We start from the raw sequence: 25,198 nt of genomic DNA on the forward strand, positions 1-25,198 counted from the left end.
TATTTGTTAAAGGGGACGCGCACGTTCCATAATGACGTAATTTGTTTTGATAGTACCAAGTTTCTGGATCATATTAACTGCCGTTACTTAAGGTGTCTATCGATGAAAGATTTTTTGATAAGTTGAATGCTAACATCATACATATTTATGATCTGATCAAAACACAAATGAGAGAGCCGTATGACCAACATTTTCCTTCTTTATTACCAAGTGAAACAGGTATATATTTACTTTTCATATATTTATTTACTCTCAAAATCTTTGGATGGGAAATTTACATGAAATGTTTGCATATTCTGTGTATTATGCACTGAATTAAACACAGGGTACATTAGTTCAAAATACATACAAGAAAGAATCCCAAAATAAAGTCAAACATTGGCAGATGTAAAATAAAAAATAAATAATTAACAGGAAATCTTTGAACTACTGCGTTTAACCATTATTTCGCAAACACTAGTAGAGCTTAAAAAAAGATTGGAAGTCAAATCCATACATCTAAACATCCTAGAATGAAATTTCTCTCATTTATTTTCTCAAGCCAATGCATTTATTCTGAAACAGGCAATTCTCTGACTTCCTCAAAACAAAGGATGTGTGACAGTTTGTGTTTCATGACTTCAAAGACTGAATTAAATTAAAAAGACACGGAGAGAGCATGTACGGCTAACAACCTGCAGACATACCATGAGATGCTATATTAATGCATGCCAAAATAATGGCGCAAAGAGTTGGTTTGTGAAGGTGCAAAGAGGGTAGGGCTACAGATCATGGGCAGTTCCCCCTTCAAATCCTGGTTCGACTGCAGTTAAGTGTGGAACTCGAAAATTACGGCAATGGCATCGGAACCGTTTGGAAATGGCATCAGAATACTTTGGAAGGGAAGTCAGGACCATTTGGAAATGGATGAGAACTTTTTGGAACTGGAGCAGGGAGGAAATGTTAACCATGGTACGGACAAACAGTCTGATGCAGATTTCATGCAGTGACATTTGGACTATTACTTTCATTTGGAAGTCACATTTGCGGTTTACCTTGTTTGTACGTTAATTTTTTTTTCTCACAAGAAATCCACACTAAAATAATACGCCTATGTGAAGTGCAGGAACATGTGTCGTCACGGAAACTTGATGCATTATGAACGGTTAATATTGAAACTCAACTGACAACCACAAAGACACGTCCATATGTTCAAAGAGATCACTTTTTTTAAACATACTGCTTTTTTATCGTATGTACATTTTTTACACATTTAAATATTGCTATTAGAAAATGATAAAAACAACTATTTACTCCACACGGTGGAAAAACCAGAAAGAAAAAACAAGACAAGGAGGACAAGGGGACGTGAACAGGGCTGCTCTGTTGATTGCCGAGGCTTCCCTCTCCCTCATCCAGCTCGTTGCAGGAGCTCAGATCCATTCAAGTCCGTGGACTAAGCTGTCACTCATCACCATTCACAAATAATAAAACAACCCAACAACTGAGGAAAAGGTCTTCCTTTCAAAGCGTTGCCCTTCCAGAGGCACGTCGGGATTCACATACCGAGGGTCAATATTACGGAAGGTATTATTATTATGCTGCTTATCTGCTTCATGTTGAGAGCAGCCACTCAATGATTATTTTCATGTTGATCTATCAGTTTTTCTTTCCATTACAGTCATTGTATATCTTTTTTTGCTCATAGTTTTAGCCAGTGGTTTAATTGTATTTAATCTAATTTAATTCATATAGACGTATACAATATCAATTAATAATGGAAACAAACTTAGTGAGTAAACTCCTCTAGAGGGCATAAAGGATGGATGAAGACTATCCCTGATCATGATATTGTTCTATATATAAATACAAATTAAACGATTCAATGTCCTGTTTAAGTAGCAAGAGAAAGATGACGTCCCGGAGATGAATTAACTCAGATCCGAAGTGGCAGTTTAAACTATTAGCCATGGATCTCATTGCACCTCATTAGCAGGCATCTGTGTAGCCGCGAGCTGCCAAGATGTCAACAGCCCTATCCACCTATCGGCCATCTTGGTTCCATCTAGGGTTCTAAGCGCTAGCAGGGGGGGGGGGGGCAGTCTCACCCATCCTGCTAGCTTGAGAACCACAATGGCCGGGAGAAAAATAAGGCTCATGGTTGAGGATGTTTTAGAAATGATTAGGCTACTATTGATTGAAGTCATCCGACAACCAGCTAAATAAACTTAAAGCTGAAGGTAATTATGGCCGGATCTCCGTATGAATCCATCAACAATATTTTGGGGACAGAAATTATCTCCAACAAATGAAAACATCACTAATATACCAGTTATTGGTACCGCTATAAGGACCATTTGTACTCGCCTGAAACCATATCTATATGTTGTTTTCTTGAGTGTATCTGTGAGTGTTTCTGTATTTGCGTGTCAGTTGTGTCTGTGTGTGTGCGATCGTGTTTGATTGTACTCAAGTAATTCCACAGCGGCTGAACAAAAGCAAAAGAAAAGGTTCACAATTCGGCAGGTGCATCTGCAGTCGTGTGCTCTGAAGATGGGATGACAACAGCCAGCCTCTCTTCTCCGCGGTCCCACCTGTTATCTGTTCTCCTGGCTTTATTCCAGACCGCGTCCACTAGTTATCCGCCAGATATTTACCTGCGAGGCAGAGGAAAGACGCAGCGAGTCAGTGTGGAGAATATCAAAGCTTTAATTAAAGATATCAGTTTGCAGGTCGAAATTTGGCAGGATTTCCACTTCCACCAATTGTTTTTCCCCTATTTTGTCAGAAAGCCAACTAAAAGACCTGCTTTTAAAATACAGTCATACTATTCTACTGGTAGAGTACTGTATCATCCAACAACCGTCCTGGGACATTGGCTACATCCCATAGTCCCACATAAGGCAATATACAAGGGAAGGGGGCCTAGCAGGGAGGGTTAGGGTCTGAGCTCTACAGCTCAGTGGCTTGGTAGACAGTAATGAGGATTAGCTGTCAGTTTGGAAACATTTGGGAGGTTCCTTCTGCCCTCTAATGGCCAGAAAGCGATTCATATACTTTACGACAGTCCTCATATAATAAAGGAAACGCACTCGGGGCCGGGGAGAAGGACGCACTGACCTGCGGCGAACCTCTTCTTGACCAGGGACAGCCTGTAGCCCGATCCCACCAGCTGGATGTCACAGCCCGACAGCGTGCTCCCCTCGCTGGTGAACTGGACCGCCAGCTGGGAGGGTTTACTGGGACCTCCAGTCAACTGGAACCGGCCCAGCAGAGCCCCTACTCCTGCCCGGAAACAGACGTTAGTCTGGAGCTAGCTACCCTACCACCGGCCCCTCCTAGCAGGACCCCACCCGGGCACTGGTCTGTGGGAGAGGACCAGTCACCACCGCCCGGGCACTGGTCTGGTCTGTGGGAGAGGACCAGTGAACCAGCGGTGGTTCACTGGTCCTCTCCCACAGACCAGTGAACCAGCGGTGGTTCACTGGTCCTCTCCCACAGACCAGTGCCCCACCGCGGGTTCACTGGTCTGTGGGAGAGGACCAGTGGACGATTGTTTTTCGACGTCGCTGGGTGACCTAGCAACGCCTTGGCGATGAGAACAGCGAGGAAATGGACGACCGCCAACGGGAAGGCTAGATGTTCTGCACACACACACACACACACACACACACACACACACACACACACACACACACACACACACACACACACACACACACACACACACACACACACACACACACACACACCCCCTCAGATTTTAGGAGTGGTTTGTTGGAGCGGTCTTTCCTGCTCCTCATAATGTGTCCTGTGGATGGTATTTACAGAGCGCTTATGGACGCGCAGAGGCAGGTTTTAAAGGTTGTTTGGAAACCTTTTTATTTTAGTTTATTTCATGCATTAATACCAAACTAAGTGCTTCGCCATTTGAGCGCTAGCCTCCACGCGCAGGGCGAGCCGGGCTCATTGATTATTCATCAATGTCAACGGAGAGACTTCAGGATACACTATGACCGTTGTATTGTGTATTATGAAGACTTTACAAAAGCTTCTGGAATAAACATAAGAACAAACTATTTCACGAAGAATCTAGTCCAATAAAAATAGCACAAATAGATGGATCGCTCTAAATAACATTCATTCTCAATAAAATGTATCTTAAAATGTCCCGAAAAATTATATTCATAATACGGAAAGAAAAGATCAGAAATGTAAGGATTGACGGTACCTCCGTTCTCCGAGCGGGGGGACAGACTGGGGATCTTCCACAGGATGGTCTGCTGCTCGTGGTTCCTGGGAGCCACACAAACAGAACGCATCAGTACCGCTCAGACGAGGTCCTTAACCTCAACCCCACCTGGAGGAGAGCCGCAGGGGGCTGAGGTCAGAGGCCCTTAACCTCAACCTCACCTGGAGGAGAGCAGCAGGAGGCTGAGGTCACGAGGTCCTTAACCTCAACCCCAACTAGAGGAGAGCAGCAGGAGGCTGAGGTCAGAGGTCCTTAACCTCAACCCCATCTAGAGGAGAGCAGCAGGAGGCTGAGGTCACGAGGTCCTTAACCTCAACCCCATCTAGAGGAGAGCAGCAGGAGGCTGAGGTCAGAGGGCCCCCCAGTCCCCTCAGAGGGCCCCCCCCCCCCCCAGGCCCCTCAGAGCCCCCCCCCCCAGGCCCCTCAGAGCCCCCCCCCCCCCAGGCCCCTCAGAGCCCCCCCCCCCAGGCCCCTCAGAGCCCCCCCCGCCCCCCCCCAGGCCCCTCAGAGCCCCCCCCCCCCCAGTCCCCTCAGAGCCCCCCCCCCCCCCAGGCCCCTCACCAGGTGGCGGGGGGCACCATGGCCTGCAGCTTGGCGCCGCCGCCGTCCACCGGCACCAGGAAGTGGATGTTGTGCAGCGGGGCGGGCGCCCCCATGGCGAGGCCGTTGTACTTGTAGTCGATCCTCAGGTCCGTGCTGCCGGGGTCGCCGCGCCAGCTCAGAGCCAGGTTCAGGGGGGTGGACTGGATCCCCTCCGAGGACACCTGGGGGGCCCAGACAGACAGACAGACACACATACACACAGACAGACACACAGACACACAGACAGACACACACAGACACAGAGAGACACACACACAGACACACACAGACAGAGACACAGACACACACAGACACAGAGAGACAGACACACAGAGACACAGAGAGACACACACACAGACACACACACACACAGACACAGAGAGACAGACACACAGAGACACAGAGAGACACACACAGACACACACACACACAGACACACACACACACACACACACACACACACACACACACAGACACACACACACACAGACAGACACACACAGAGACACACACACACACACACACACACAGACACACACACAGACACACACACAGACACACAGACACAGAGAGACACACACACAGACACAGACACACACAGACACACACACACAGACACACACACACACAGACACACACACAGACACAGACACGCACAGACACACACACAGACACACAGACAGACACACAGACACACACAGACACAGACACACACAGACACACAGACAGACACAGAGAGACACACACACAGACACAGACACACACAGACACACACACAGACACACAGACAGACACAGAGAGACACACACACAGACACAGACACACAGACACACACAGACACACACACACACACACACACACACACACACACACACACACACAGACAGACAGACAGACCGGTAGATCAATAAATAGAAAGACGAATCAATCAAATTATAGATTGACGGATAAAGCGATCAATTGAGAGACAGAGAGAAAGACAGACGAACCCATCAGCTGACAGACAGACAAACTGATCAACTGACAGACAGACAGACAGACAGACAGACAGACAGACAGACAGACAGACAGACAGACAGACAGACAGACAGACAGACAGACAGACAGACAGACAGAAAGACAGACAGCTGACCTGGTATTTAGGATAGGAAGCTACAGAGGACCACAGACAGACAGACAGCTGACCTGGTACTTGATCATGTCCACGTTGTAGTACGTTGCTTGGGGCTTCTGCTCCGCCACCCTCTTTAGATGACTCATCAAGTTCTGCATGTTTACCCAGAACTCCTTGCTCTCCACAGTGTCTGTCGTTGAATCACTGAGGCATCACAGAGAGTTGGAAGAGAGCACAGGTCAGGTGTGTGTGTGACAGTGTGTGTGGGAGTGTTCATGTCTCTCCAGTGTGTGTGTCTCGGGTGCAGAGGTGTCCTCCTACCAGCAGAGGAGCTGTGGGTTGGGCAGGACCTGCTCCAGCCGGTGGTAGTTACTGATGCTGAAGGAGAGGATGGGCTGGGCAGACTGGCTGGCAAAGTGCCTGGTGATGCCCGCCGGGAACGACAGAACGATCTCCCCGGTGATCTTCACCACACACCTGGGACCAGACACAGGGTTATGGAAACTTTATTTAACACACTTCATTTAACACCAGCGCAGTCTTCAACACTGCCCTATACTTCTGATGTGGCCCACCCTTGCCTGTGTGGGACTGAATAATACAACTGGTATCGCTGTGAGTGTAAGCGTCTGGTGCAGTGACCGTCTGGTGCAGTCTGGTGACTCATGGGTTGGCTCCAGGGTGAGCAGCCCTGGCCTCTATCTGAACTCAGTGTCAATTGCTCTGTCGATAAAAGTGCCTGCAAAATAGTACTGAATGGGTAGAGAGGTTTGTGCTTTAAGTATACAGAGTATTCAATTTCAGACAGAAGCAAATTGTAGTCTTTTAGAATTAAATAAGTCCCCAACCAGAACCCTATTTCCTATGACTTTTCCAAAGTTTTAAATTGGTTTTTTTCAAAACGCAGTCGCTAGGGAGCATGTTAGCGTACTTGCTGGGGTCGGCGCCCTTGAAGTAGGCGTTGACGGTCTCTGTGAAGGCGGCCGCCACCGGCAGAGTGTCCTGGAGCCCCACTGAGAGCGGGCTGGGCCCCCTGGACGAGCCTGCACAGGGAGCACACACACACACATTAAGCCTCCTTCCTCATACACTTTAGCTAAATGGCTAGCTGGACCGTCAGCCAGGGATCTGAGACTGAAGACACGCAAGGGCAGCGAGAAGCAAACCCACCTGAATCAGGCTTCTAGGTTCTAGAGCGGCAGGGTGGGAAGGTCTGGGATTGGTGGAAAGGATGGATATTGGTATCAGAGGGGATCCACTACTTCAGGCGATGGGGCTACAATGCTTTCTTTCCACACCCTGCTTGCTGCTAGCTAGCGCTACGTTGGCTCGACTCACCTTCAAAGGCTAAATAAAACCTGCCATTGTCGAACCACACCAGAGGCTGGCAGCGCTCTGATTGGCCAGATGGGACAGGGGAGGACCACGGAATGAGCGAGAACGAATGAGAGACAAGAGGACGAAGGAGGAGGAAAAACAGGAAAACACATGATGACGACGACCATGGTGATGGTGATGATGCTCAAGAACATAAAGCTCTCGTTTCAGATCCGGTCCACATATACTGAGTGTTGGCAGGAGGCAATAAGTACAATAAGTACGCCAAAGGCACTTTTAGTGACACATGACACATGATGACACAAGATGGAACGTAAGCGGGCCTACTTCCTGTGTATGGCCGTTGGCCAGGCCATGCCCATACCAGGGGGAAGGGTGAGCAGAGCGTCTGTGAGGTTGAGGTGGTTCAGGAGGAGGAAGAGGGAGCAGCGCCCTGTGGGGTAGAGACTCTGCCCCCCACCAGCCAGGGGTGGAGACGCTGCCCCCCACCAGCCAGGGGTAGAGAGAGACTCTGCCCCCCCACCAGCCAGGGGTGGAGACACTGCCCCCCACCAGCCAGGGGTGGAGACTCTGCCCCCCACCAGCCAGGGGTGGAGACTCTGCCCCCCACCAGCCAGGGGTGGAGAGAGACTCTGCCCCCCCACCAGCCAGGGGTGGAGACACTGCCCCCCACCAGCCAGGGGTAGAGAGAGACTCTGCCCCCCACCAGCCAGGGGTAGAGACTCTGCCCCCCACCAGCCAGGGGTAGAGAGAGACTCTGCCCCCCCCCACCAGCCAGGGGTGGAGAGAGACTCTGCCCCCCCCACCAGCCAGGGGTCACTGCTCCCCAACCAGGGGTCACTGCTCCCCAACCAGCCAGGGGTCACTGCCCCCCCCACCAGCCAGGGGTCACTGCCCCCCCAACCAGCCAGGGGTCACTGCTCCCCAACCAGCCAGGGGTCACTGCCCCCCCCAACCAGCCAGGGGTCACTGCTCCCCAACCAGCCAGGGGTCACTGCCCCCCCAACCAGCCAGGGGTCACTGCCCCCCCCAACCAGCCAGGGGTCCCTGCCCCCCCAACCAGCCAGGGGTCACTGCTCCCCAACCAGCCAGGGGTCACTGCTCCCCAACCAGCCATGGGTCACTGCTCCCCAACCAGCCAGGGGTCACTGCTCCCCAGCCAGGGGTCACTGCTCCCCAACCAGCCAGGGGGTCCCTGACTGGCGGTTTGTTCGTTGAAGTGATTCACCGGTTGGTGGATGTGCTGTCGCTCCGGACTTCTGCCGTTTTGAGAGCTGTGAGAGAACGGGGCTGAGCTGGCCATGACCACTTTATGACGGATCAATATGAAGAAGCCCTCTGAAAATAAATGCCCGTCATTCCAGGGCGGCAAAGTTGACCTTCTCCGAGGCACCGCTGGGTATGGAACCAGTATTTATTTATATTTTGTTGTATTTTGAAGGATTTCTTCTCCTACTTTAAGATAGAGTCAGACAGACAGAGAGGGCCGGGGGGCTGCGGTCAGGACTGGCCCCCAACGCTATGGCTCTACCCGCTGAGCCCCGGGCCGCTCTGGGTACCCCCAACGGGCCCGGGGGGCAGTACTGGTTCAGACCGGCAGTACAGGACTGGGTCAGTACTGGGTCAGTACTGGGTCAGACCGGCAGTACTGGGTCAGTACTGGGTCAGTACTGGGTCAGTACTGGGTCAGACCGTCGGTACTGGGTCAGTACTGGGTCAGTACTGGGTCAGTACTGGGTCAGACCGTCAGTACTGGGTCAGTACTGGGTCAGTACTGGTTCAGACCGTCGGTACTGGGTCAGTACTGGGTCAGTACTGGGTCAGTACTGGTTCAGACCGTCAGTACTGGGTCAGACCGTCGGTACTGGGTCAGTACTGGGTCAGTACTGGTTCAGTACTATATGGACTGGTTCAGACCAGTACCTGTGTTGGGCAGCAGCTCCCTCCCCAGGGTGGGGGTGGAGGCGGCGGAGGAGATGGAGGAGGAGCTCTCTGCCCGGGCCAGGGGGGCGAAGGGGGGGGGGCTGGGCGCCACCGGGGGGCTGAAGGGCCGCACCTGGGGACACACACACACACACACACACACACACACACACACACACACACACACACACACACACACACACACACACACACACACACACACACACACACACACACACACACACAGAGGACAGCAAAGAGGAAGTCAGTTCGTCAGACAGAACTAGTAGAGCGAGAGCAAAATAGAAAGAACTACATTTAAAAAGACAGTAAAAAGTTCCCACAGGCTGAATATTGGGGAGCTCAGGCTGTAGCAGAGCGACCTGGAGGCTGGAGGGAGAAGAGACATCACAACCAACAGAGGGAGGGTGAGAGGGAGAGGAGACATCACAACCAACAGAGGGAGGGTGAGAGGGAGAGGAGACATCACAACCAACAGAGGGAGGGTGAGAGGGAGAGGAGACATCACAACCAACAGAGGGAGGGTGAGAGGGAGAAGAGACATCACAACCAACAGAGGGAGGGTGAGAGGGAGAAGAGACATCACAACCAACAGAGGGAGGGTGAGAGGGAGAGGAGACATCACAACCAACAGAGGGAGGGTGAGAGGGAGAAGAGACATCACAACCAACAGAGGGAGGGTGAGAGGGAGAGGAGACATCACAACCAACAGAGGGAGGGTGAGAGGGAGAAGAGACATCACAACCAACAGAGGGAGGGTGAGAGGGAGAGGAGACATCACAACCAACAGAGGGAGGGTGAGAGGGAGAAGAGACATCACAACCAACAGAGGGAGGGTGAGAGGGAGAAGAGACATCACAACCAACAGAGGGAGGGTGAGAGGGAGAAGAGACATCACAACCAACAGAGGGAGGGTGAGAGGGAGAGGAGACATCACAACCAACAGAGGGAGGGTGAGAGGGAGAAGAGACATCACAACCAACAGAGGGAGGGTGAGAGGGAGAGGAGACATCACAACCAACAGAGGGAGGGTGAGAGGGAGAAGAGACATCACAACCAACAGAGGGAGGGTGAGAGGGAGAGGAGACATCACAACCAACAGAGGGAGGGTGAGAGGGAGAAGAGACATCACAACCAACAGAGGGAGGGTGAGAGGGAGAAGAGACATCACAACCAACAGAGGGAGGGTGAGAGGGAGAGGAGACATCACAACCAACAGAGGGAGGGTGAGAGGGAGAGGAGACATCACAACCAACAGAGGGAGGGTGAGAGGGAGAGGAGACATCACAACCAACAGAGGGAGGGTGAGAGGGAGAGGAGACATCACAACCAACAGAGGGAGGGTGAGAGGGAGAAGAGACATCACAACCAACAGAGGGAGGGTGAGAGGGAGAAGAGACATCACAACCAACAGAGGGAGGGTGAGAGGGAGAGGAGACATCACAACCAACAGAGGGAGGAGGAGGGAGAAGAGACATCACAACCAACAGAGGGAGGGTGAGAGGGAGAGGAGACATCACAACCAACAGAGGGAGGGTGAGAGGGAGAGGAGACATCACAACCAACAGAGGGAGGGTGAGAGGGAGAAGAGACATCACAACCAACAGAGGGAGGGTGAGAGGAGACATCACAACCAACAGAGGGAGGGTGAGAGGGAGAGGAGATATCACAACCAACAGAGGGAGGGTGAGAGGGAGAGGAGACATCACAACCAACAGAGGGAGGGTGAGAGGGAGAGGAGACATCACAACCAACAGAGGGAGGGTGAGAGGGAGAGGAGACATCACAACCAACAGAGGGAGGGTGAGAGGGAGAGGAGACATCACAACCAACAGAGGGAGGGTGAGAGGGAGAAGAGACATCACAACCAACAGAGGGAGAGAGGAGCTCCTCACCTGGTCAGCCATCGGCCTCCCGGGGGGCAGCTTTGGCCGTGAGGAGGGGCGAGGGGGAGGAGGAGGGGGTACAGGACTCCCTGCTGAGTGAGGAGTGGCTGGCCGTGCTGGAGACGACAGGCCTGGAACACAGAGACCGGCCGTCATACAATAACAACCAGTACCTTAGAGGGGGATCAATGACGGCTGGTAACCCATTGATCAGTAAGCTAACGTCTACAGCGGACGACGTCTACAGCGGACGACGTCTACAGCGGACGACGTCTACAGCGGACGACGTCTACAGCGGACGACGTCTACAGCGGACGACGTCTACAGCGGACGACGTCTACAGCGGACGACGTCTACAGCGGACGACGTCTGGCTGAACGGGCGCTCCATTTCTTAAGATGAATGCTTTCTTCTACCGATCATGTCGCTGATCTGGAAGTGTGTAATCGGCCAACACAAACTTGGCCAGCGGTAGCAAACTGTAAAAGAGTCTGTAAAGGTTTAAAACAACGCTGTGTAGACTGGACACTGGAGAAATACATTTCTACAGTGTTCAGACTTCCCAAGGCTTCATCCACTGGCTCAAATGAGTCTTCATCGGTTGAATATCTCAGAAACAAAACAGGAACAAGGCGAAACCCAGCCTGGTTCTACCAGACTCTCGTACTTCACTTCATTTCATTTCATTTGTACAGAGAGTCTGGTCCTAATCAATTGACAAACGTTAACTCACTTGAAGGCGGGTGTCTGTTGAAGTTTAAAATGATTGGATCTGCCCAGTGCCACTCTGGATCTGCCATAACCAATCGCTAACGTTGCGCGCAGGCTGTAAACAAACCAAACACAGTGCGTGAAGATGTCCGTCAACGAGGGCTGACTTTAACGTCAGTGACCTCAGCCACTCCCTCTGTTCGCTGATTGGGCCCAGAATCTGTGCGATCTTCACCTTGATGTTCTGCTATAACATTAATCTGGCACGATAGGTCACTTTGATTTGTGTAAATTAGATTGTAGGGAAAGCAGTAAAACATTGTTGCCCAATGGTAAGATACAATTACACATTATAGCTTTTGTTTGGCTGGCTGAATTTAAGGGAGAGGGGAAAAATAACTGACAGATTTTGACTGCTTCATAGTTGAGGTGTGTCATTGCACAATTTATTAAATGTAATCAGTTTTGAAAACCACAGCTGGTGCTCCCTAATTTAAACTCCACTCCTTCAATAACTTGAAACATTGTGCGGAAGCTGCAACCCACCTCATTTGAGGCATCGACTGTTTTGCTAATCCGTATTGGCAGTTAGTCCGATAACAGGCTGTTCTTAAGAAGTGTCTCAAGGAAGCCCAGTCGCCGTTATTATGTGACTGAACTCCAGAGAGAAGTGCTAGGAATCAAATTGATATTAAATTGACATCAAACAAGCAGCAGGAGGAGGGAAAGAACAGAGAAATTGTAATGTTAATGAGAGATTTCCAATTAAAAGGGTCATGGTTAAAAAATACGTTTCTGTTTAGAAATTTTGTATTTAAAGTGAAACTGAAAGTACAAACTGAAACTGAAACTGAAACTGAGTAAAAGTAAAAGTGAAAGTGAATAGTTAATAATATATATATTAATAATATACATTAATAATATTCAGATTAAAGTGAAAGCCAGATTGGCCTTTCTCTTCCGTAACAAAGCATCCTTCACACGCTCTGCTAAACTTACACTTGTAAAAATGACCATTCTGCCCATCGTTGACTATGGTGATACAATCTATAAAATGGCTTCAAAAACAGCGCTACACAAAGTGGACGTTCTTCACCATTCAGCTATCCGCTTTGCCACCAATGATCCCTTTGATACACACCACTGTGAACTTTTCAAACTGGTGGACTGGCCCTCGCTCCAAACCCGTCGACTCCGACATTGACTTAAGTTTATTTATAAGACACTCCTGGGCAGGACCCCGTATTACCTTTCCTCCCTTCTCCATGTCTCTAGAAGCACTTACCGCACAAGATCATCTGAGCTTATCAAACTCATCAACCCACTCACCAGGACTACCTTCGGCCGAAACTCCTTTCATTTTGCAGCAGCTTTTGACTGGAACAAAATCCAAGACAGCCTCAAACTTACAGCTTTCATATCACAGTCTGCCTTCAAGCAGAAACTTAACTATGTCTTAGTAGACCCCCCCTGCTCCTGTTGATTCCACCGTTTCTTTGCATTACACCCTTCATACACAATATAACATTGACCCATCTTAATTATTATTATTATTTATAGTGCATTGGTGTTTTCTATTTTCTTTCTGTACATAGGCTATGCATTTGTATATCCGTTTTATATTTGTCTAAATTAGTCATGCTTGTGCTTTTGTTATTTGTACCTTTTATTCCTGGAGGGGCCTCTTGGACCAGATCAATATTGTAAATAAGAAACTGTTCTTAATGTTTTATCTGGAAATATAAAGGTTCAAAACAACAACGCACTCACCGCTGCCAGAGTACGGTCCCGGGGACGACGTGAAGGACCGGTAGGTGGTGGGGGGCAGCGGCGGCGGGGTGCCCCTGAACCCCGCGGGCGCCTCCCTGTGGGGGGTCATCTCCCTGGGGGGGGTCATCTCCCTGGGAGACCCCGCCGCGTCCGCCAGCTCGTCCCTCAGGAAGGCCGCGTCGGGGGTCCTCCTCCCCCCCAGGACCAGTGGGGACGGGACCCCCGGTCGCCACGGTGACCATCGCTCGGCCGGCAGCGGGGGGGCGGGGCTGGTGGGGGCGGGGCTGGAGGGGGGGGGGCGGCGAGGCATAACGCGCCAGCTCCCGCACCTCCTCGTCGAAGGCCTCCTCGTCCAGCCCCCCCGGGGGGAGGGTGGGTGGGGAGAAGTCGGGTGGGAGAGGGGGCGCGGGCTGGTCCGGGGGGGGGCCCAGCACGACGGAGGGGGGGGAGTCGGGGGGGGAGCAGGGGGGAGAGCAGGGGGGAGACGACCTCGCGGAGAAAGAAGGAGGAGACTTAGTGGCGAAAAGGGGAGGAGACTGACGGGAGAAAAGGGGAGGAGACTTAGTGGAGAAAAGGGGAGGAGACTGACGGGAGAAAGGGGGAGGAGACTTAGTGGAGAAAAGGGGAGGAGACTGACGGGAGAAAGGGGGAGAAGATTGATGGGAGAAAGGGGGAGGAGACTGATGGGAGGAAGGGGGAGGAGACTGATGGGAGGAAGGGGGAGAAGAATCTCCTGGCTGACGGGAGAAAGGGGGAGGTGACCGATGTGAGAAAGGGGGAGGGGCCTGATGTGAGAAAGGGGGAGGAGCCTGTGATTGACGGGAGAAAGGGGGAGGAGACTGGTGAGAGAAAGGGGGAGGAGACTCTCCTGGCTGACGGGAGAAAGGGGGAGGTGACCGATGTGAGAAAGGGGGAGGAGCCTGATGTGCAAAAAGGGGAGGAGCCTGATGGGAGAAAGGGGGAGAAGACTGGTGGGAGAAAGGGGGAGGAGACTCTCCTGGCTGACGGGAGAAAGGGGGAGATGACCGATGGGAGAAAGGGGGAGGAGACTGTGGGGAGAATGGGCGGGGCGATGAGTGGGAGAAGGGGGGGGGGCGAGGGAGGAGACCCGTCGGAGGAGAAGGGGGGGGGGGGAGGGGGGCGGCTCGCTGGGGGGCGGGCCGGGCGAGAGGCAGGGGGGGGAGGGGCTGGAGGAGGGCGTGTCGGGGGGAGGAGACTCCGGGGGGGGCGGGGCGGGCTCCTCGGGGGGGGGCGGTCTCTCGCTGCCGAAGGTCACCCAGCGGGAGGCTGCCGCGTCGTCGCCCAGCGGGGGGGGGGTCGCCGAACACCTCGTCAGGGGAGTCTTGGAAGGAGACGGGCGATTGGATGTTCAGGTAGATGGGGGCGGAGCTTCGGGAGACCCCTCCCCCTTTCGGGGGGTCGACTGGAGGGGAGGTAAGCAGACGTTGAGTGACACTCCACTGTCCACTTTGAACAGCTCATCTCACCAAACAAAGTGCTGGGAAACCCCCCAGTGAAGCAGGGTCTTACCGGGGGGGTCCGGGGGGTAACCATAGCGACTGGAGGAGGGGAGGTTCTTTGGAGGCAGCGGGGGAGGGGCTGAAACAGAGGCAGGCCGTTAAAGCAGCAGTTATAGAGTGAAGGATCGGTGGGACGGAGGGGGGGGGGCAGGGAGCTGGGGGGGGGGTCGGGGAGCTGGGGGGGGGGGGGGGGGCAGGGAGCTGGGGGGGGGGGCAGGGAGCTGGGGGGGGGGGTCGGGGAGCTGGGGGGGGGGGTCAGGGAGCTGGGGGGGGGGTCGGGGAGCTGGGGGGGGGTCAGGGAGCTGGGGGGGGTCTGGGAGCTTGGGGGGGTCTGGGAGCTGGGGGGGGGGGGTCTGGGAGCTGGGGGGGGTCTGGGAGCTGGGGGGGGGGGGGTCGGGGAGCTGGGGGGGGTCTGGGAGCTGGGGGGGGGTCTGGGAGCTGGGGGGGCCTACCTCCCATGGGGAAGCCCCCGCTGTAGGAGGTCTCAGGCTGCGGTCGGGGCGGCTCCCCCCACGCGTCCCCAGGCACCACTGCATCAAACACACCAGTGAGCCCCCCCCAGGGAGGGGAATCCAGAACCACTGCATTAAACACACCAGTGAGCCCCCCCCAGGGAGGGGAATCCAGAACCACTGCATCAAACACACCAGTGAGCCCCCCCCAGGGAGGGGAATCCAGAACCACTGCATCAAACACACCAGTGAGCCCCCCCCAGGGAGGGGAATCCAGAACCACTGCATCAAACACACCAGTGAGCCCCCCCCAGGGAGGGGAATCCAGAACCACTGCATCAAACACACCAGTGAGCCCCCCCCAGGGAGGGGAATCCAGAACCGGGCTGAACGAGAACCGGGCTGAACGAGAACCGGGCTGAACAAGAACCGGTTCTCTGAACAAGAACCGGTTCTCGTTCAGCCCGGTTCTCGTTCAGCCCGGTTCTCGTTCAGCCCGGTTCTTGTTCAGCCCGGTTCTCGTTCAGCCCGGTTCTCGTTCAGCCCGGTTCTTGTTCAGCCCGGTTCTCCCGGTTCTCGTTCAGCCCGGTGAACCAGTTCCTTGTGATCCTAACCCTGCCTGCTTAACGATTCCGCTCATCGGTTCCGGTCGTTCCGAGCGCGCCACGGCGTCTCCCACGCGCTGCTTTGATTGGCTCAGAGCGCAGCACGCCGGCGCCAGCCGGCGCCCAGGCAGCGCTCTGAGCTCGGTGGTATTTCACGTGTGCAGACGACAATATGGCCATTTGCAACAATAGTAAAGCTTCCGTTTGGTCAAAGGGGGGAGCGACCTCCACTATGGAGAACATTTGGCCGCCCAGCGAGTGAGTCCAGCAGCGGAGCTATCGGGACGCCGCTATTAATGCAGAGTGTGCGTGTATGTATACGCTTGTATATATATATATAATAACAGTGCTATGTAGTAATTGGGGTAGTATAAAGGGTATGAATACATAATGTGGAATGAATACGTAACTGAATTCACATGTATTAAAAAAGAAATACCGTCATTACCTTAAATAACCGATCCACCGTCTCTTTACAGAAGACTTCTTTGTTTTTTTTAGGTCAGTTGAATTTTGTTACAAGTTGAATACAAATGAGCACTGTTAATATTCCAAAAGACACAAGCTCTTACTTGACTGTTTGCAGTCTGTGTTTTTAGTTTTATGGCACATAATGATGGCATTTGGGCTTAAAAAGCCAAACATATCTTTTTTTTGTCTAGACCAATTAATTAAAAAATGCACAATTTCCTAATACTACACGCACTTCTGATCAGATATTAAAGAGAGTTAATACAAACAAAGAAATGTGTACTTATTTTCTCACCCAATGAGAATCGATGAGCAGAATGGTAATGGTTAAGTTCTAATCAATGCCCTCCCGGGGAGCTGTGCACGGTGATACTGAGTGGGGAGCTGTGTACGGTGATACTGAGCGGGAGCTATGCACGGTGATACTGAGCAGGGAGCTATGCACGGTGATACTGAGCGGGGAGCTGTGCACGGTGATACTGAGAGGGAGCTATGCACGGTGATATTGAGCGGGAGCTATGCACGGTGATACTGAGCGGGAGCTATGCACGGTGATACTGAGCGGGAGCTATGCACGGTGATACTGAGCAGGGAGCTATGCACGGTGATACTGAGCGGGGAGCTGTGCACGGTGATACTGAGCGGGGAGCTATGCACGGTGATACTGAGCGGGAGCTATGCACGGTGATACTGACCGTCGTATGTGGGGTAGCTGGGCTCGGGAGGAAGCCCGAAGAAGGATGGAACGTTCTGGTGCAGTCTGTGACTGGAGGGAAACGCAGAGATGAATACATTACATCCTAAACATGAACACATTCAAAGAGTTCACCCACTTGAGTTTATTTCCTTAATTTCTGTAAAAAAAACAAGCTATGAAAAACAATCAAAAGTAGAAACTTGTGTGTTAGTTTAGACCAACTGTCCCCTCACAATAGCTGGGTGGGACGGAACTGAATGCGTCATTTCCCATTCAGTTCCCCCCCCAGCTGGTGTTCAGAACCAGGATGGAACCCGGAAGGCCGTTGGGGGCGTAGGGCCCGGTAAAGAGGAGGCTCACATGGGGTTGTCCGGAGCAGGGCTGGGTGTGGGGGTGGATCGTCTGGGCCGGGCGATCTCCTCACCTGTCCCCAAAACAGGAGAGAGCAGATCAACACCACATATTCAGAGGGGGGGGGTCGGGGAACTAGAAGCCCGACATCACCAGACCTATTCACAAACACTAGCTTGGAGCCCCGCCGTTCACTTTCCATTTCCAAGGGCGCAGACCAAAATGCCTCTGGACATAATTGGATCGACCCAGAACCAATCACAGCAGCGGAACGTGTGACGCTGGTTGATGACGCAGATGCCTCCAAACGCTGCTAAACGCTTGTGATTGGCCAGAACCGGGCAGGGCTTGCTGGACATCTGTCTGATGGGATGGGGGGGGAAGATGCACACGAGGGCAAAGGACAGCAGGTCCCCTGCTCGGGACATTATGACCTCAGCCGGGGTTAACCAGAACGGACGCCAGGATAAGCTTCACATTTTTGTAATTATAAGGAGTGAATGTTGTGAGTGTACTTACAAGATAGGTTCCTCTTCATCTGACCCTGTAACCAAACAGAAAGACAGGACCATTTAAAAGGAGCATACACTTTGGAACCTGAAGCCACACATACATGACCTACAGTACACGCGTCATACTGGTGGGTTCACCCCCAGCCCTCAGCCTGCCTCCTGGACGCACGGGGCCCGACTGCTGTCAAACCGGGGCCCGACTGCTCTCACACCGGGCCCCTGACTGCTGTCAGGCTGGGGCCCGATTGCTCTCACACCGGGGCCCGACTGCTCTCACACCGGGGCCCCTGACTGCTGTCAGGCTGGGGCCCGATTGCTCTCACACCGGGGCCCGACTGCTGTCACACCGGGGCCCGACTGCTGTCACACCGGGGCCCGACTGCTCTCACACCGGGGCCCGACTGCTGTCACGCCGGGGCCCGACTGCTGTCAGGCCGGGGCCCGACTGCTGTCACACCGGGGGCCGACTGCTGTCACACCGGGGCCCGACTGCTGTCAGGCCGGGGCCCGACTGCTCTCACACCGGGCCCCTGACTGCTGTCACACCGGGGCCTGACAGAAGTCGGGCCCCGGTGTGACAGCAGTCGGCCCCCGGTGTGACAGCGGTTAGGCCCCGGTGTGACAGCAGTCAGGGGCCCGGTGTGAGAGCAGTCGGGCCCCCGGTCCTGGGGGTCCCACCTATCACGGTGGGGCCCCCAGGACCCATCTTATATTTAGTGTCACAGCAGATAAAACATGCAAACCGTTTGCATCCCCGTGTCAGAAAGGGGAGATATAATTATCATTTCTCTGTGTTTATTTATAATCAATAGTGCAGTATTGCACTTTTCACTCTTCAAACACACTATGCTCTATTGGTCACTTAATGACCAATTAAACAGAAGGTTTGCACAAGATTTTTTATACAACAATTGATTGTGGCCAACCCACAATCAATCTTGTTCCATGCTGTGACCCACTTATGGTTCCAGTGTGATCCCGGTTTGAGGACCACGGATCTACACTACACAGCACACAACACACACAACACACACACCGGCTACGGAACGCGTGAGGAAAAAAGCAAGGGGAGGGGGGGTGCTGGGACAGCCAGCCAGCAGACGGGAGACAGACTCACCGGGCTTCGTCTCTGAGAACAGCAGAGGGTAAGAGAGAACGCAACTGGTTAGAGAGGGCTACATTCACCATCTCTCTCTCTCTCTCTCTCTCTCTCTCTCTCTCTCTCTCTCTCTCTCTCTCTCTCTCTCTCTCTCTCTCTCTCTCTCTCTCTCTCTCTCTCTCTCTCTCTCTCTCTCTCTCTCTCTCTCTCTCTCTCTCTCTCTCTCTCTCTCTCTCTCACCCACACAAAAAAAGAAGGCAGAAGAAACTAAGCAAAGGTCTTACCGGACTTCTCTTCTACAAGAAGGATGGCAGAGAGAGAGAGAGAGAGAGTGAGGACGAGAGACAGACAGACAGACAGGAAGAGAGGAAGAGGATGACTCATATTGAACAGGTCACAGTGAATACCACAACGTGGCTCGGCAGGTTGTGTATAAGTGTTCGCTCTGTGTTCAGTGCGCCGTTGTGTATCCTATCCTACACTACAGAGGCTACTACTGGCCGGGTAACGTGGAGCTCTGCGCAGAAGAGCCTCATGTTTCAGCGGGTCTCTTGCGCTGCCTGCCTTCACGGTTCTGAATCTGGGATTAGACGCACCGACAACAAATGCGATTTCTCACCACAAACGCAGGGACAGTCGGTGATCTGATCTAATGTGATGAAGACGATGACGACGGGTCTAACAAACAAACAACCTCATCAGCAGATTACTCCTCCATGCTCTCGCAGTGGTTTTACTTTCATCGTCAGCGGAAATGGAGCGGAAAAGCGTAGCTGGGAGAAAGAGCGTGCGGGCTGGACGTCCAGCCCGCGGTACCCATAAGCTACGGCCATGACGTGTACTCATGGCGGTACACCAGGAGGTACCCATAAGCTACGGCCACGACGTGTACTCATGGTGGTACACCAGGAGGTACCCATAAGCTACGGCCACGACGTGTACTCATGGTGGTACACCAGGAGGTACCCATAAGCTACGGCCACGACGTGTACTCATGGTGGTACACCAGGAGGTACCCATAAGCTACGGCCATGACGTGTACTCATGGTGGTACACCAGGAGGTACCCATAAGCTACGGCCACGACGTGTACTCATGGTGGTACACCAGGAGGTACCCATAAGCTACGGCCACGACGTGTACTCATGGTGGTACACCAGGAGGTACCCATAAGCTACGGCCACGACGTGTACTCATGGTGGTACACCAGGAGGTACCCATAAGCTACGGCCACGACGTGTACTCATGGTGGTACACCAGGAGGTACCCATAAGCTACGGCCACGACGTGTACTCATGGTGGTACACCAGGAGGTACCCATAAGCTACGGCCACGACGTGTACTCATGGTGGTACACCAGGAGGTACCCATAAGCTACGGCCATGACGTGTACTCATGGTGGTACACCAGGAGGTACCCATAAGCTACGGCCGTCGCTGTTTGTTGGCCACACTGACTTCAGCGGTCCCTCCACGTATAAAACAGAAACACTTTTATTTTCGGCCGGTCGAGACAGAATAAGTCGAGAATAAGTCGTTTGAACTGAACGGCGTGTCGGAACGCTTCATGAGTTCAGGGTCTCCGCTGAGAGGGGGACAACAGATCTAAACAGACCCCGCCCAGCTGGTGTTTCTGACTGCCCTCCCACAATGCACCGCGTTGCCCTCATCTGCGTCGTTTTGTTCTCACGAGCTGGCCGCTCCAGAGACCGTATTCTGAGGCTGAACTAGAGTTTACTGAGATTAAACCTAATCTCAGTAGACTGTGGGAAGGTTGTTGGAATTGGGTTGTTCCCTTTGTGAAGTTGAAGTAGCTAAACTCAGAGAAGTATGGAGGTCTGACGTATGGAGGTCTGACGTATGGAGGTCAGTATCAGGTGTATGGAGGTCAGTATCAGGCGTATGGAGGTCAGTATCAGGTGTATGGAGGTCAGTATCAGGTGTATGGAGGTCAGTATCAGGTGTATGGAGGTCAGTATCAGGTGTATGGAGGTCAGTATCAGGTGTATGGAGGTCAGTCTCAGGGGTATAGAGGTCAGTATGGAGGTCAGTATGGAGGTCAGTATCAGGTGTATGGAGGTCAGTATCAGTGTATGGAGGTCAGTATCAGGTGTATGGAGGTCAGTATCAGTGTATGGAGGTCAGTATCCGGTGTATGGAGGTCAGTATCAGGTGTATGGAGGTCAGTATCAGGTGTATGGAGGTCAGTATGGAGGTCAGTATCAGGTGTATGGAGGTCAGTATCAGGTGTATGGAGGTCAGTATCAGGTGTATGGAGGTCAGTATCAGGTGTATGGAGGTCAGTATCAGGTGTATGGAGGTCAGTCTCAGGGGTATAGAGGTCAGTATGGAGGTCAGTATGGAGGTCAGTATGGAGGTCAGTATCAGGTGTATGGAGGTCAGTATCAGTGTATGGAGGTCAGTATCAGGTGTATGGAGGTCAGTATCAGTGTATGGAGGTCAGTATCCGGTGTATGGAGGTCAGTATCAGGTGTATGGAGGTCAGTATCAGGTGTATGGAGGTCAGTATGGAGGTCAGTATCAGGTGTATGGAGGTCAGTATGGAGGTCAGTATCAGGGGTATGGAGGTCAGTATCAGGTGTATGGAGGTCAGTATGGAGGTCAGTATCAGGGGTATGGAGGTCAGTATCAGGTGTATGGAGGTCAGTCTCAGGTGTATGGAGGTCAGTATGGAGGTCAGTATGGAGGTCTGTCTCAGGTGTATGGAGGTCAGTATCAGGTGTATGGAGGTCAGTATCAGGTGTATGGAGGTCAGTATCAGGTGTATGGAGGTCAGTATCAGGAGTATGGAGGTCAGTATGGAGGTCAGTATCAGGTGAATGGAGGTCAGTATCAGGTGTATGGAGGTCAGTATCAGGTGTATGGAGGTCAGTATCAGGTGTATGGAGGTCAGTATGGAGGTCAGCATGGAGGTCAGTATCAGGTGTATGGAGGTCAGTATCAGGTGTATGGAGGTCAGAATGGAGGTCAGTATCAGGTGTATGGAGGTCTGTCAGCATCAGGTGTATGGAGGTCAGTATGGAGGTCTGTATCAGGTGTATGGAGGTCAGTATGGAGGTCAGTATGGAGGTCTGTCCCAGGTGTATGGAGGTCAGTATCAGTGTATGGAGGTCAGTATCAGGTGTATGGAGGTCAGTATCAGGGGTATGGAGGTCAGTATCAGGGGTATGGAGGTCAGTATGGAGGTCAGTATCAGGGGTATGGAGGTCAGTATGGAGGTCAGTATCAGGTGTATGGAGGTCAGTATGGAGGTCAGTATGGAGGTCTGTCCCAGGTGTATGGAGGTCAGTATCAGTGTATGGAGGTCAGTATCAGGTGTATGGAGGTCAGTCTCAGGTGTATGGAGGTCAGTCTCAGGGGTATGGAGGTCAGTATGGAGGTCAGTATGGAGGTCAGTCTCAGGGGTATGGAGGTCAGTATGGAGGTCAGTCTCAGGTGTATGGAGGTCAGTCTCAGGGGTATGGAGGTCAGTATGGAGGTCAGTATGGAGGTCAGTCTCTGGGGTATGGAGGTCAGTATGGAGGTCAGTCTCTGGGGTATGGAGGTCAGTATGGAGGTCAGTCTCAGGGGTATGGAGGTCAGTATGGAGGTCAGTATGGAGGTCAGTATCAGTGTATGGAGGTCAGTCTCAGGGGTATGGAGGTCAGTATGGAGGTCAGTCTCTGGGGTATGGAGGTCTGTCTCAGCCCTCACCAAGGCGGGGGACAGGGCCAGGCCTCCCACGGACGCCTTCAGCTCGTCCACCGACGGCGCTCCACGGTGGACGCTCTCCGACGCCAGCGGCTTGATCTTGATCTTGAACTTCCTGCGGCTCTCCTCCTCGTCCTCCGACTCGCTGGAGGAGAAGAACTGCTTGGCCCTGGAAGCTGCTTCACACGGGGTCAGGGAGAGGTCAACGGGAACGCCGGGAGCGTCTGTCTGTCTCTCTGCCTGTCTGCCTGTCTGTCTGTCTGTCTGTCTGTCTGTCTGTCTGTCTGTCTGTCTGTCTGTCTGCCTGCCTGCCTGCCTGCCTGCCTGCCTGCCTGTCTGTCTGTCTGTCTGTCTGTCTGTCTGTCTGTCTGTCTGTCTGCCTGTCTGTCTGTCTGTCTGACCAGCCTTGTCCCAAGAGGATCTGAGCGGGTGTCATCTTCAAACTCTTCTCATTAATAATTAATACCAAACATCCACCTGATAATTCTCTGACTATCCACTGATATCAAGAGAAAAAAATCTAATTTCAATTCCCACTCAGCCCTATCTTTGATAAACAACTCATTCTGAAGCGCTCACTACTCTAACCGATCGATCCTCCGTTTAAGAGACGGGGACAGGAGTTGTGAAGCTGTTCTTCCATGACCCACGTCCTCTACGTCCCGCGGCCCCAGAGGGAGCCCTCCTCACGGGGGTATGGACCAGAAGAGGGGCGGTGGTGGTGGAGGTGGTTAGGGGGTCTAGTGATGAAGCCCTGGTTAACTCTGAGGAGCGCCACTTCAATGGGTCACTCTGTCAGACAGGTCCACTGCCGTCCAAGCTAAGCTAAACTAAGCTAAGCTAAACTAAACTAAGCTAAGCTAAACTAAGCTAAGCTAAACTAAACTAAGCTAAGCTAGGCTAAGCTAAGCTAAACTAAGCTAAGCTAACGGCCTGCAGGACGGCTGAAGGATACCCTCTCCTTCCTCCCCTGGTCGGAGGCTGAAGCCCTCCTCGTCAACGTCTGGAGAGGCCTGGAGAGGAGGAGACAGGAGACGAGACGAGGAGACGAAGGAAGAGAGGGAGGGGAGGAGAGGAGACAGGAGGGGAGGAGACGAGGAGACGAAGGAAGAGAGGGAGGGGAGGAAACAGGAGGGGAGGAGACAGGAGGGGAGGAGACAGGAGGGGAGGAGAGGAGACAGGAGGGGAGGAGAGGAGAGGAGACGAAGGAGACAGGAGGGGAGGAGAGGAGACAGGAGGGGAGGAGACAGGAGGGGAGGAGAGGAGACGAAGGAAGAGAGGGAGGGAAGGAGACAGGAGGGGAGGAAACAGGAGGATACAGGAAGAGACAGGAGGGGAGGAGACAGGAGGGGAGGAGAGGAAGGAAGAGAGGGAGGGGAGGAGACAGGAGGAGAGGAGAGGAGGAGGAGAGAAGGGAGGAGAGGAGGAGAGGAGAAGACGAAGTAGGAGGAGACAAAGGTTACTGTAGCATAGTCACGCTAACCAGCTCAACTCCATTTCCTCCATGCCGACTTATGTTGACTGGAAGTCACTCAGATGTTGTCAGCAGGCCAAATAAAACACAAACTGAAACGTATAATCGAGGTCACTTCCTTCATGGAACATTACTGACATGTGGTTTAAACCCACAATGATGTCTACGATGGCTGCAACATTCAGCCACCGTCAGAGTCCCGCATGACTCTTCTGCCACTCAGGGCAGGGTGAAGGTAGAGAGGGATGTGAATGAATGACTCACATATCTGTCCCAGTCGATCTCCCCGTAGAAGCCATTGGGAGCCCCGTTGGCCTTTTTCTATTCAGAAGAAGACAGGAGATGTTAGTGATGGTGAATCAATAGGGCTTGTACGTCAGAATGCATCATGGGATTTATGATTGGCTGCCATATTGAGAGGACTCAAGAGGGTTGTAGTACTTTACTACTAAATCCTAAGTTAACGCAGATAGACAGAGTATCCTGATGCAAATTAAGACTCTATCTGACCACTTCTCCTAGGAGAAAGACTGGCAGTTCCATGCAAAGCAATGTCTCCACATCATGACAAAACATTTCACGATGAACAGCTACACAATAACTCATGAAAACTTTACTACCAACACAATAACTCACATTGCAATGCTCCTATGCTTCCAAAATGGAGGTTGTGATTGCTTTGCGTCGCTGCTATGTACAAGAATGGGATTAGCACATTTGGCAGCTAGCATC

At 52.6% G+C, this 25,198-nt stretch overlaps 1 protein-coding gene across 1 annotated transcript in view; it reads right to left on the bottom strand.

The window, feature by feature from the left end:
• Window positions 1–181: 181 nt before the first annotated feature.
• LOC115549021 (SH3-containing GRB2-like protein 3-interacting protein 1) overlaps window positions 182–25,198 on the bottom strand; it is a 32,581-nt gene continuing 7,564 nt past the window's right edge. The window contains 24 exon segments of the mRNA XM_030364001.1: window positions 182–2,636; window positions 3,100–3,264; window positions 4,211–4,275; window positions 4,793–4,995; window positions 5,999–6,131; window positions 6,249–6,404; window positions 6,859–6,970; window positions 7,266–7,322; window positions 9,183–9,321; window positions 11,105–11,226; window positions 13,577–13,865; window positions 13,867–14,062; window positions 14,698–14,895; window positions 14,897–14,999; window positions 15,107–15,175; window positions 15,549–15,626; window positions 17,320–17,390; window positions 17,682–17,745; window positions 18,192–18,216; window positions 19,302–19,313; window positions 19,568–19,579; window positions 22,996–23,171; window positions 23,948–24,005; window positions 24,731–24,787. Coding sequence (XP_030219861.1) covers window positions 2,614–2,636; window positions 3,100–3,264; window positions 4,211–4,275; window positions 4,793–4,995; window positions 5,999–6,131; window positions 6,249–6,404; window positions 6,859–6,970; window positions 7,266–7,322; window positions 9,183–9,321; window positions 11,105–11,226; window positions 13,577–13,865; window positions 13,867–14,062; window positions 14,698–14,895; window positions 14,897–14,999; window positions 15,107–15,175; window positions 15,549–15,626; window positions 17,320–17,390; window positions 17,682–17,745; window positions 18,192–18,216; window positions 19,302–19,313; window positions 19,568–19,579; window positions 22,996–23,171; window positions 23,948–24,005; window positions 24,731–24,787 — 2,583 coding nt within the window. The 3' untranslated portion in view covers window positions 182–2,613.

Source organism: Gadus morhua, chromosome 8 (assembly GCF_902167405.1).
Source record: "Gadus morhua chromosome 8, gadMor3.0, whole genome shotgun sequence".
Classification (NCBI taxonomy): domain Eukaryota; kingdom Metazoa; phylum Chordata; class Actinopteri; order Gadiformes; family Gadidae; genus Gadus; species Gadus morhua.